This window comes from Sinocyclocheilus anshuiensis, unplaced genomic scaffold, assembly GCF_001515605.1.
Source record: "Sinocyclocheilus anshuiensis isolate Anshui unplaced genomic scaffold, SAMN03320099.WGS_v1.1 scaffold706, whole genome shotgun sequence".
In the NCBI taxonomy this organism is placed as follows: domain Eukaryota; kingdom Metazoa; phylum Chordata; class Actinopteri; order Cypriniformes; family Cyprinidae; genus Sinocyclocheilus; species Sinocyclocheilus anshuiensis.
In genome coordinates this window covers 81,073-95,146 of record NW_015544162.1, presented here as the reverse complement: position 1 = coordinate 95,146, position 14,074 = coordinate 81,073, and the positions used below count along the sequence as shown (strand labels likewise).

General features: G+C 34.6%; 2 protein-coding genes across 4 annotated transcripts in view; both read right to left on the bottom strand.

The window, feature by feature from the left end:
- The window catches only part of LOC107695625 (ras association domain-containing protein 1-like), an 11,802-nt gene extending 5,835 nt beyond the window's left edge, over nt 1-5,967 (bottom strand). For 2 of the 3 annotated variants that reach the window (XM_016495637.1, XM_016495635.1), the window contains exons 1-3: nt 5,634-5,967; nt 3,534-4,090; nt 1,818-1,942 (exon numbers count right to left, since the gene is read on the bottom strand). In XM_016495637.1, the coding sequence (XP_016351123.1) occupies nt 1,818-1,942; nt 3,534-3,825 (417 nt within the window). In that variant the 5' untranslated portion in view covers nt 3,826-4,090; nt 5,634-5,967. The remainder of the gene's footprint in view (nt 1-1,817; nt 1,943-3,533; nt 4,091-5,633) is intronic. The other variant, XM_016495636.1, reaches the window with a different exon arrangement.
- A 6,655-nt stretch (nt 5,968-12,622) lies between these two features.
- On the bottom strand, nt 12,623-14,068 carry LOC107695623 (helicase ARIP4-like). The gene is made up of 2 exons (XM_016495631.1): nt 13,720-14,068; nt 12,623-12,679 (listed from the first exon to the last, which is right to left on the bottom strand). The coding sequence occupies exons 1-2, from the start codon at nt 14,023-14,025 to the stop codon at nt 12,665-12,667; spliced, it is 321 nt and encodes a 106-aa protein (XP_016351117.1). The 5' UTR covers nt 14,026-14,068; the 3' UTR covers nt 12,623-12,664.
- Nucleotides 14,069-14,074: the final 6 nt, after the last annotated feature.

Sequence of the window (14,074 nt, the reverse complement as noted above, 5' to 3'; positions counted from 1 at the left end):
TTATAATAGTAAATATGAATATATTTTAAATAATAATCATAATTATTATTATTGTTGTTGTTGTTGTTGTTATTATATCCAATATTAGCAATTTGCTAATCTGCATAAAATTCTATAATAATTTTCAAAAACTACATATAGTAACATGTAATATTTCTAAAAAATATAACATTTATTTTAAATAGTACATTTATAATAGTTAATAATAGTATAAATGTACTTTAAATACATATACACTATCAATCATATAAAATGTATATTAGTAATAATAATAATAATACAAATATAAATAATAATTATTATTATCTACAATATTACCAATTCACAGGCAAACATTCAGTACGACAAAAAAGCCATGCAACAAACAATGTCGCTACAGTGGGCAAATAAAAATATTATTACATCTACATATAATTTACTGTACCATACTGGTAAAAAAAAAATGTATAGCCTGAATGCACTGTAAGTCGCTTTGGGTAAAAGTGTCTGCTAAATGCATAAATGTAAATGTAAATATATAATTATACATGAATTATAAAAATAATTACAAACAATAATATTTGTAATACAAATATATAACATTTATTTTAAATATGTTTATACCCTTATGTATATAAAAGGTATATTTAATAATAATAATACATAATAATACTTATATATCAATAATAATAATAATAATAATAATTATTATTATTATTATTATTATATTATATCCAATATTACCAATTAACAGACATTTGATATGACAGAAAAGCTGTGCAACAAACAAATACATCACTTAATCACTACTGCTGAAAATTAAAAATATAATTTACATATAATTGTAAATAATAACATTTACATTAAATAATACACTCATAATAGTAAATAACAGTATAAATGTATTTTACATTATTATGCATATCAAATGTATATAATAATAATAATAATAACAATAATAATAATAATAATAATAACAACAGTAATTATTATTATTATTACAGGCATAATTGCTGGATTTTATAATAATAATAATAACAATAATAATAATAATAATAATAATAACAGTAATTATTATTATTATTACAGGCATAATTGCTGGATTTCAGGAGGATATAATACATATATAAATATTTCATATATTCTGTGCCATCTGCATAAAATGTGCTGCTGGAAAAAGTCTTGAGTATTTAAAAGGATTTGAAGTATAAGAAAGACCATCACGCAAATGTTGCATTGCCAGCTGAGATTTTAAGATGATTTTCCACATTTGTAATTAGATAAGAGCTCCATTGTGAAGCACCACTGACTTGAGCTGATTAGTTCATTCACCCAGCTGTCAGTCCTCCTCCCTCCCCCGTATCACTCTCACACCATTACTGAACACACACTCACTCACACTGAAAATCAGTGGCAGATCCCTCCTTCACTGTGACTATAACCTTACATTATTATGTAAACAATAGCTAATTATAAACCAAATATCCCATGCAACTTTAAATATATAGACATGGTTAATAAATTCCACATTTTCAGAAAACTTAAAAAAATAAAGCAATCTAAGAAGTCGGGATAGTTGATGTATTTTCATTTCAAATGCTAAAATGTAAGCAGCTGCTCCTCTGTGGCACTGTCGTAAATTGTGCGCGTCACGGCGTGTGCAGAACGGTAATAAACCCGCGCTAATGGCATATGGTGCATTGATCTATACGTCTACGTCTAGCGACAGATGACAGGGTGGAACAATTTAATTACGATTAAATGTAACGCCTGCGCACGTCTCTGATTTACATTTACTAGTAAACTCTCCTCTCTAGTAGTGTTAGTAGTTCACTCACCACATTAGTGTCCGTCTCGATCGTGTCCTCGCAGTAGTTTAGCTGTTTGCTGACGGCGTCGCAGTTCAAACTGCAGTCCAGTTGAATGAAGGGTTGACAGCGGTAGTGACAAGTGTAATTACAGTCTAAAAAACACAAATGTTCATTCACAAACCGAAACCACAAATACTTTGAAATTAAGCTGTTTTGAAGAATATGGGTAAAGAAACTGTTGACGGTAGCCATTGACTTCTATAGTGTGGAAAATAATACTATGGAAACCAATGGCTACCGTCAGCTGTTTGGTTGCCAACATTTTTAAAAATATCTTCTTTTGTGTTCAACAGAAGAAAGAAACTCATACTGGTTTGAAACGTGAGGATTGAGTAAATGATGACAATTTTATTTTTTGGGTGACTGTCCCTTTAAATACAGTTCTCCATTCACAGAGCTACAGTTTAAGAGATCAAAAGTCTGTTTTTTGGTGGCACAAACTGAACCTTTGACAGAGAGGTCAAGCGTTTCCAGTCCAGAACCGTCTGTGAATATACAGCGCCGCCTGCTGGTCATGCTGATGTATATTCTGGGTTACTTGATGAATAAATAATTCATCTGTGGTCTGGTTTTGACTGACCCATTTTTCTCAAGGCCTTACAAAGTGTAAAAACAATGCTGTTTATGATCGTTTTAATATTTGATCACCTATTACGAAGAAAGAGAAAAACAGAGAAAACTATATTTTTACCTTTTCTGATTAAAATTATTTATGCATTGATTTATTTTCTCTTTACTATTTTTGTTCTTTATTTTCTATATTGTTTCTGTTCTGTTATTTGTTTATGCAGTTTTTTACTTGAAATACATTTGAAGTCAGTTATCTGCATGCCATTCATTTATTTATTAATTTTTCATAATGAAACAATTCAATTAAACACACAATTCAGGTATTAAAGTATTTATGTATTTTATTAATTATTTACTATGCATTTATTTTAGTGCTGTCAAATAATTAATCGCATCCAAAATAAGTTTTTGCTCTATAATATGTGTGTGTACTGTGTATATTTATTATGTATATATGAAGACACACACATACAGTATATATTTTGAAAATATTTACATGTATACGTTTCATATAATTTATATTATATAAATATATTTAATATATAAACATTCTTAATATATACTGTATGTATGTGTATTTATATATACATAATAAATATACACAGTACACACACATAAAGTATGTACACAAAAACTTTTATTTTGGATGCGATTGATCGTTGCCCAGTACTAATTTATTTATAGATTTACATTTATGTATTAATACATGTATTAGTATTAATACATAATAAAATTAAAATTAACTGCATGTATTTTAACATCTAATCTGTATGAGGTAATTTAATTACATTTTTGTATTTATGCATTTAAAGTATTTATATGCTTATGCAGAGTATTTATTTGCTATGTTTTGTGACTTACTGACCATAAATAAACTGATGACATTATTGATTGATTTGCTGTTTACTTTCCTCTTAAATTTCTTAAGCATGTATTTACAACACACACCCACACGATCTCTGTCCAACATAAGACGTTTTCTAAACTGTCCGTTTCCCTGTCTAAACATCCTTTTCCTATTGGCTTACGCTCTCTGAGGGCCAGATTGTCTTGACAGCAGCAGAAGACAGATATGGCAGTGGAAATGGTCTCGATTATCTCCTAATGACTCACGTGTGCAGCGGAGGCTCTGGCGGTACAGGCCCCAGATGAACTCTCCGCAGAGGTCGCACCAGCTCAGCTGCGTCTGGCTGCAGGGCTGGAAGTCGTGTCCCCATCCCGGTTTACACGTCAGCCAGTCGGGGTCCTCCAGACGCACGCGCTCCCCCACCATCCGCACCACCTTCTCTTTGCTCCACCTTTCTAGAGTGGGCCCATCGCGGGCCGGAGGGCCGCTAGGGGGCGCTAACTCGATGCGGTCATCTGGAGTCAAGTCCTGCACTTCAATGAGCTCACATTTTGCCATATTGGGAACACAGGAGGCTGAAAAGCATGGCTCAGTAGGTCATGGGAGATGATTTATAACTTCAGACCACATCAGACCGATCCTGTTTACGCCAAACCAGGCCGACAGACTTCGGGTCTGGCTCTGATGTGTTTGCATATCCAGGCTCAGAACAAACATGGATCACTCATGTCGATCCTACAGTCTTAATATAAAAGAGATGATGGTTTTTTGATGAGTTTTCAGAAAGATGTCAGTTCTCAAATCAGTTTTCATCTGGCTCAATCTGAGGAAAAACAACAGAGATTAGATTATGCTCTATATTGTGGTTCTGTATGATTACAGCAAATGTGGACAGTTATAATCTCTCTGATCTTCAGAGGGCTCCATTAATGTGTTTTACTATCATTATATATTTTATATATATATATATATTTAATTTCTTTAAGTGAGGACCCTTGATATTTGTTGAACAGAATTAAATGTTTAGTCTGTCTTCTTTAAACATCAGACAGCAAGTCTACAAACGGGAATAAATGTGGATTTAACATTCCAGTGGGTTTGTGCAAACAAATCTATCCTTTACAAAACCACTTGACAACATCTATCTGGAGGCTGATCAGTATGCGTGAGGAGGGATATTGCACTCAAGGGTGTTTTGGACCATTTTTGTTGTAGGGCACCTCTTTTGGCTACTGTCCTAATCCAGAGAACGGGCCTGAACAACCAACCATGAACAGAAAGAGGCATAAAACTGGGTCACAAAAGCATAGCAAATAAATAAGTCATAAAATAGACAAATATAGCAAAGAACAGAATAGAATAGAATACCGGATAAAGATTAGATCTGAAAGCATGTGCAACTGGCAAATTACTTGGGAAATAATGCAGATAATTAGCTAAAATAATAAACAAATAAATAAATGCACCAATAAATGTGTGACTACTTACATAAATGTTTAAATCTACAAATACATGCTTAAAAAAATAATTAAATTAATAAATACATTTTTTATTTAATTTGTGTAATTAAAATGAATAAATTAGTTAATAGAATACAGATTAGGTACTAAAATGTGACTTCAAATGCATTTACTGCATAAATAAACGAATTAATAAATAATAAATGCATAAATAAACAAATCAAGAGAATAGAATACAATATAGAAAACAAATCAACAGGATAAGAAAATAAATAAAAGCATAAATGAATAAATGCATTTACTGCATAAATAAACGAATTAATAAATAATAAATGCATAAATAAACAAATCAAGAGAATAGAATATAATATAGAAAACAAATCAACAGGATAAGAAAATAAATAAAAGCATAAATGAATAAATGCATACATACTAGAAATATATCAATACAACAACCAGATAAAAACGAATGTGAAAATGTGTAGCAGCTATTAATTGCAGACAAATAACACACACAAAAAAACAAATCAACAAATATAAGGAAATAATCTCTAACAGATTAGATTAGCAATTTGACGTCATTGATAAAAAGTCTACAAATTTCGGAAAGTACGTCTATAATTGAATAAATGCATACATACTAGAAATATATCAATACAACAACCAGATAAAAACGAATGTGAAAATGTGTAGCAGCTATTAATTGCAGACAAATAACACACAAAAAAAAACAAATCAACAAATATAAGGAAATAATCTCTAACAGATTAGATTAGCAATTTGACGTCATTGATAAAAAGCCTACAAATTTCGGAAAGTACGTCTATAATTTGTCAACTAAAGTCAGATTACAGTTTCACTCGTATTTGGACCTCTTGTAGTAACTGTTTAAGAAGACAAACCTACCTTAAACCAAAGCAAGTCACTTTTAACGGTCAGATTGACAGTAAACGCGTCGGTTTCCTCAAATCCGTTTTTGGCGTCTCAAATTAAGCGTAATCTGCGCGCACGACGCGTGTTTGAGAGCAGACCACGCAAATGATTGCGCAAAACTGAGAAAACGTCTTCCATTACGCTCAAGGATGAAGTGAAAATGATCCTCCATCGGCAGCGAGATGTTTCCACAGATGTTTTCTCGTGGTTCGTTTTCTAGCGTGCGTTTCTGCGCATGCGCCGTAGACTCAGATTAACGCTTAATCCGGCGCGACCTGTCCTAGTTTGAGCGGACATCGTTTCCTGAAACATTTGGTGGACCCTCGGGTCTTATAACGCGAACCTCCGCCTGTGGCAGGCTGTGGGTCTATTTACAATGACCTTGTTTAAAATTAAACTCGTTCTTAAAGGGACAGAGCAGCCAAAAATGTTTCACTCTCACATCATTCAAAACAAGATTCGTATAACGCAGCACTTTCCCATAAAAGCGCTCTATACAACTTGTATGCTATGTATATTAAGTCACACGATAGTTTTGTGCAAGGAACAGACTAAAGTTTACATCGTTTTTGACAAATCTTCCGATTTTTGCTACAGAATTATGCATACGTGTTGGATATGACCTTAAGAAACTGAAAAATGGCAAATTAGAAGATCAGTTCCCATTTTCCCATGTGAAACATTCAGTGCAGTGACTGTATCGAAATCTAGTGCACTTGATCTAGTTGGCAGACGTCCATAGGCTTGATCGCATTCTCTCTGATAGCGGATGTCTTCTATCATCAGGAAGGGAGGTCTGGAGACCCACAGGAGGAGATAAGGAGGTTTCTGTCCTCCTTTCAGTCTGGATGAAGGCCAGCGGGTCACAGGACACAGGAATTCATGCCAGGAATTGGTCGTGAATGTCTGATTTTGTTACGGTCATTGGAGTCTCCAGTCATTTCATGACATTTCACTGAACAAACTCTGCTGTTCTCCCTGATATGTGACTGTAACTATATTAGGGGACAATTTGCAATATTTTGATACAGAACAATGTCCAGTATGCAGTTATTAAATCTTTTAATCAAGAATATAAACTGTTTCATTAGTATATGCAGGGGTCAATGCCAAGATGCATTTTGTGTACTCATAAAATAGATTTGTTTCACACTGAAATTGTGAATGAATGACCCTAAAATAAAAGCAGTGTAACCATCAAGTAAACTAGTATGAAGTACGTGAGTACGCACAACATTATTACTTTTCAAATTTTCATTATTAAGTTTTCAAGGAAGGTAAAAATGTAACCGAACCCTGTATTTATTGACTGAAAATCAATACAATTAAAATAAAACATAATATAAAATAAACATAATAAATAAATCTAAATAGAAAGTACACAAAAACATACTTTTAAAGGTAAAAACATTACTGACCCCCAGTATTTATAAACAGGAAATAAAAAAACAAAGTAAAATAAAAAATATTTCATCTAAAAATCAATACAAACACAAAAAAGAAGGTTTATAATTGATTTATAATTAATCAATCAATATGCCTAAATAAACAAACTTATTTTCTCAAAATACAATTGTATATTGCACAGTTATATTGTATTTTATTAATAATAAAAAAATGGGTCTAAGTTCTGGTAAAATCGACACTGACACAAATAACAGTGAACTGTGAAGGATTTAATCATTTGCAGAATCTGGAAAAAAAAAGTCCAGTGTGATCCCTGCAGGTCAAACCATGGAAAGACATGCATGTAAACATCACATCCCACGTCAGCACCAGCAAAGGAATTTCTAGAACAGAGGCAAACTGGAAGAAATTATTACTGTTTTTACTATATATCAAATTCTTGATCATGTGTTTAGACTTTAATTTAAATGTCTTTTAAATATCCTATAAATTATATAGGCCTACACTGTTAAAAATTTATTGTCATTTTACAGGAAATTCCTGGCAACTAATTGCCGTGAATTGTGCCGTTAAATAACAGTAATTTACTGACATAAATTTATAGCTCTTCATTTTTACAGTATGATACTGTTATACTACCATGGAAATTAACTCTGCTCCAATTGCTTCAAACAGTCCGAGTTTAAAATACTAGTATTCATACGGTGTTAGCAATGTGAACTTATTTCATTTGAGTCCATTAAGAAGAAATATTTCATAGTATAAAACTACAAACACTTTAAATAACTAAAAACATGTCTTTAACTCAAATCATCGCTGCTTAGGCAACCGCACAGTTACGGTCTTTAAATAAAGCAGCAGAACTTCAGTGTTTGTGGCTCATCATTGACTGAAGCACAGGCTCTACTCTCCAGCACAATGATGACTCACAAAACTACATTAAACTAACAGATCTCTCTTGAGCAAAAACACATTAATACAGTTCAGTTCAATATTTACTCTTCTTATCAGTTCATGACTTTGCATAACTGTTTTCTGTGGACCTTCACTAATATTTCAGTAAAAATAGCTTTTTTCCTTTGGTTAATCTGACTGTTAAGTTTTACAGTAAATTGCTGTTATTTCCTTTTCTACAAGGACTGCAGAAGGCTACTTTCTCGAAAAGAACAAATTTTACCCAGAATGCATTGTTTTTTTTACTGTTGTAATGAAAAAACAGGATGTTACTGTCAGAATATGGCCGTTTTTTACAGCAATTTTTTACAGTGTACATATAAATAAAAAATGTAATGTTTGTATGCACAAAAGACTAATGACATCATAAGTGCAAGAAATACATAAACACGAGCATGTAATAATACATTACAAAAAGTAAATATATATTTTACAACATAATTAAAAAGTACTGATATGATGAATTTAAAAATGGCCTAGCGACGCCCATGCGCACAAACCCTGCAGGACCCAGTGCTTCGGCTGCTTGACGGGAGACGAACAGGGGCTGAACAGCAGCACGGCTTCGGTCATGAAGAAGCAGAACTGGAGGATGGGCATGAGAAAAACACACACACACACACACACACACACACACACACACAAATCAAAGTTAGGAGATACAATTTATTTACGTGCAAAACTATCAAGGCATGTGGGCAGAATTTGCGTCATGAGGAACGGACTGGCGTAGGCTACCTGCTGGGCAGTGTGAGCTTGTTCCTCGGACTGTGCCTGAAGTCAGTTGTAGTTCTTGTGTTTCTCTTTTCTTCAGTGATTCTGCTTGTTAACAGCAGCTGTTCATCATTGTCTGAATTCACTCATTAGTGTTCATTCTCTCTGTCAGGTGGACTGTATTAGTAAACTCATGTAGGGAATAGTGAATGAGGGTGTAGGGTGTGATTTGAAACACAGCCTCTGAGTGTCGAATCTGAACGCTGTTACTACAAGGACTGCAGAAGGCTACTTTCTCGAAAATAACAAATATTACCCAGAAAACATTGTTTATTTTACGGGATTGTACTGTTGTAATGAAAAAACAGGATGTTACTGTCAGAATATGGCCGTTTTTTACAGCAATTTTTTACAGTGTACATATAAATAAAAAATGTAATGTTTGTATGCACAAAAGACTAATGACATCATAAGTGCAAGAAATACATAAACACGAGCATGTAATAATACATTACAAAAAGTAAATATATATTTTACAACATAATTAAAAAGTACTGATATGATGAATTTAAAAATGGCCTAGCGACGCCCATGCGCACAAACCCTGCAGGACCCAGTGCTTCGGCTGCTTGACGGGAGACGAACAGGGGCTGAACAGCAGCACGGCTTCGGTCATGAAGAAGCAGAACTGGAGGATGGGCATGAGAAAAACACACACACACACACACACACACACACACACACACAAATCAAAGTTAGGAGATACAATTTATTTACGTGCAAAACTATCAAGGCATGTGGGCGGAATTTGCGTCACGAGGAACGGACTGGCGTAGGCTACCTGCTGGGCAGTGTGAGCTTGTTCCTCGGACTGTGCTCGGCGTGGTTCGGCGGCAGCGTGAGCGGGTCCAGCTGCTACCTGGCTGTCCTTTATGAGGTGTGATAACTGAACATAGTCCTCTGTCCCGTTCTGTGCGCTCTGCTCGTTATGAGTCAGGTCACGAACGCTTACATGGCCCGCAAACCAATGCAGTACTGAAACCAGGGCCGCTGCTGGCCAAATGGGTGCCCTAAGCAGGATTATATTGTTGTGCCCCCTTCCTCAAATATTATGGAAGTAAAAAAACAAACTTGTACTACAGTTGTAGCTCTAGCCAGTTACCTATGGCTATGATTTTATTAATACAGTTGTCTGATTGATTTTATAGTCTCAAGCATTCAGAAATCACGCAAAAGAAAATTAAGCAGTTTTACTACGATAAAACCATGGTTTATTTTTGTGAGGGTTGTGATGTCCGTATGTTTTTTGTTGAAGAAATTATAGAGGCTTTGTCATCTATAGCAAAAAGCTGGCCAAAAATGTAAGATTAAGTGAATATTTGAATTAAATGTTTGGCCAATACCCTAAACAAGGGTTTGATTGTCCTGTAAGTGTAGCAGCAGCAATTACATGGCCTTTGGCTTCCTTTGCAGGTAATGTGCATAAATCGTTTATTTTGTATTAGCCTACATTATGTATTTTAACAGTGTTATTAACCAATCATTATTGCCTCATTGTTTTTATATAATGCATTTTAAGTCATTTTAAAGGCTATTGTTGTCTTAGGTCTGTTTTTATAACCACAAAAATTATCATCTTAATACTTCTTTGTAAATTATTATTTGAAATAACAAAACCATGGTTAACTTGCGGTTACCATGGATACAAGAAGATGATTTTTGGTGTTATTCGTGTTAAAACCATGGCTAATTTTCATAAAGGAACATAGAAACTCAGAGAGAATATTAGATGCGCTGGTGATGGTGAACTTATTTCCGACATTAAAACACATTATTAACGTCAACGTCAAAAAAACACAGGATTATGAATGTGCCTGAAAGTGATGATGCATGGGCTTTGTTTTCACCTTTTTTTTTTCTTTTCTCTGCGCCGGATTGCTGATGTCTTTTCACGGGCATAGATGTCCATCCATCAATTATGATCCTTTGCATTCAGCTGCAAACACACGTTGTTTTTAATTTTTTTGAGCAACTGGGATGGTGCCCCCCTGGGAGTTGGTGCCCTACGCAAACTGTGTACTCTGCGTATAGGGAGCAGCGTTACTGACTGAAACGGAACTTTATCAGCTGGACCAGAATTGCAAGTTACTGAGCTAGTTTTATTGTTAATTATGTATTTGTCCTTTTGCAACTACCTAAAAACTAAAAAAAAAATATATATTTTTGTAACGTTTCAAATTTTTGAATGCATTTCATCAGTGCATATTTTTGGTGCAGATATCTTTGGAAATGACTGAATGCAACTATTTTTCTTAAATGCGACGATAAAAGAGTGTGTTTATTAAATTATTTGTTATTGTTTTGATGTTTATGCATTTTTAAATGTATTTGCATTTATCAGTGCCAGTCCGCCCTTTTCTGTTCAATTAAACAATTGCAGCATTTATGCCAACAAATGTTTCTTAATGATTGCAGTGTTCGTTAAAATGTTGCACAAAGTCTTTTTCTGTTGAATTAAACAATCGCAGATCATGAGAGAAAACATTTATGCCTTATGACTGAATGTTTATATTATTAATAATAAATATGGTGACAATATCTTAAGTAACAAATGACAAATCATAATTTTGTTTAAATGTTGCACAAAATGTTTTAAACATTTTTTTTAATTTTTAATTAAACAATTGTAGATCATTATGAAAACTTTTACCTGAAAACTTACATATTATTATTATTATATATAACTTAAAACATATACACACACACACATACATATATATATATATATATACATACATACCAGTTATTCTAAATACAGGAGGAGTCAAGTTTATGTTAAAACAATATTTAATAAATACAATGTCATTTGAATGTACTCCTCTCCATGCTGGGAACATGAGATGACGTGTGGACACCTCCCAGGACAGTGCCTGTATGAGATCACGTGTGTTTGCGGGTCCCGACTGCTGAATCGCTCACAGATCGTGGTCTTGAACTCACCTATGGGGAAAAAAACCCTGCGTCTCTCGGATAGAGGGATTTTTTTCCTTCTTAAAAAAAAAGGTTCAAAACGTATAAAAATAAAAAAAAGAATGAAAATGAATTACTCTTCAGCATTATAAATAAATATTTCTGGTAAATTTGTACATAGTTAAAAGAGAAAACAAAACTAATACATAGGTATGCCGTAAGATGTTACAAAACAATGATTCGAATAACAATGAAAAAAGATATAATCACATGTCAAATGCGCACCATTATATTGATATAACAGCGTCTGCAGACTCAGGCCAAAGTTCACAATGTGGGTATCTGCCAATCAGAAAGCAGATTGTGGGAGGAGTCAAAATAAAGAGCTCTAATAGGCACAGAGAATGAATCAACAAGTATTTAACCTTTTTGTTCAAATGTACAAAATCTTTATTTTCTGTGCTATAACAGATCACGTTTATAATGCCTATTGTATGAATAAATTATATAGATTTTTCGTAAGCTTGTGCACTTAATTTAAATTCTTTGCATTTCACAATTTCACACATTGTTTTAACTGCATAAAGTGCATGATGTTAATATTTACATTATATTAAGATTTACTAACTTTATAAAAAAATAATAATAATAATTGAACTCACCTATGGGGAAAAAAACCCTGCGTCTCTCGGATAGAGGGATTTTTTTCCTTCTTAAAAAAAAAGGTTCAAAACGTATAAAAATAAAAAAAAGAATGAAAATGAATTACTCTTCAGCATTATAAATAAATATTTCTGGTAAATTTGTACATAGTTAAAAGAGAAAACAAAACTAATACATAGGTATGCCGTAAGATGTTACAAAACAATGATTCGAATAACAATGAAAAAAGATATAATCACATGTCAAATGCGCACCATTATATTGATATAACAGCGTCTGCAGACTCAGGCCAAAGTTCACAATGTGGGTATCTGCCAATCAGAAAGCAGATTGTGGGAGGAGTCAAAATAAAGAGCTCTAATAGGCACAGAGAATGAACAGTGTTATTAGCTGAGGGATTTGTCAGTCACAGGTCAACCAGCGCGTGAACGAGTCAACATTAACACAAACGTTTAACACATCGAGATTCTTTAAAACGGCCCAACGAACACTTTGGTCATGACTGTGGCCCCAACACGGATGAAACTGAATGAGCGCGCAGATGATCCGAAGCGCAAATTTCGAAAAACGACAGCTAGTAGGGTCGCATAACAGTCTACACATTCGTAAGATGATCCCAATGGAGAACAATGGATGATTTTGTTTGCTACGCAATTGAACGAGAACACAAATCCATTTGTCTGCTTTAAGGCTAATATCGAACTAAACGCACTAAACGCACTAAACTTACGTCCCTCCACCAAATTTTAAAGGCTAACATGAAAATACATTCGAGTTTTTAAGGTTTTCCTTGTCGTTTTTTTTTTCTCAAAGGAAAGCAAAAAGGTCTCAGCGGTGCTAATGCTAGGCATGGCTTCTGTTGTTCTACGATTCGATTGTTACGAATTCCCCTCGTTGCCCAGTCTGCGATTTCAAACGAATATGAATATTCATGTAGGACCACTGTTTACAAAAGTAATAGTAGAACTTACAATTATAATAAAAAAGGTCACATATATTTTTTCGTTTATCATTCCAGGTGATGCTACAAGGTCTAGCAAATGGCTAAGTATCTCTAAAGTCATCTCTTACGAATGCAAAGTCTGTAAAGACAATCACATTTAAGTTCGGTTCGGTATTCTCTCTGAGGGAATTCGTCAGGTCTGTGTCAAGGCCCTCGCGAGAGAGATACGACTAGGGCTCTTCACGTTAGCCCTGTGCTCTGGTCCCTTACGGTAAAGAAAAATATATAATCGCCTTTCTTAACTCCATGCATATTCAGCATTTGGATTTATATAATTTCAGCTCCATACAATAGGTTTCTTCCATTTGGAACAACGGAATCCAAGGCAGCCAATCACTGGCCCATCACCTCTATGACATCGTCGTCTGAGCTGCTCCCGCCGTTTTCCGCAAGCGAGGGGTGCGTGTCGGGGCGGTTGAACGCTGCCCCCAGCAGGCCGGAGGAAGAGAGGAAATTGGAGGCAGTGGAGGCAGGGGCTGGCGTAGAGGACAGGCCTCTAGGGTGTAGGGACCCAGGGAACAGCGGCTGGGAAAATGGTACCGGGAAGCCAGAGAGCATGCTTGCCATGCCAGGGTTCATGAGGAAGGGTGGGAGCGAGGAGGAAGTGGAGGATGATGATGAAGAGGGCACTGAGGATGAAGAAGGTGCCAGCATTCCAGCATGCGTGGCGGATGTGGTGTTGGTCGAGCAGGTCGAGGAAAGA

Bases quoted from the DNA above. Each gene is read 5' to 3' on its own strand.
- LOC107695623 (XM_016495631.1), bottom strand. From the start codon at position 14,025: ATGCTGGCACCTTCTTCATCCTCAGTGCCCTCTTCATCATCATCCTCC.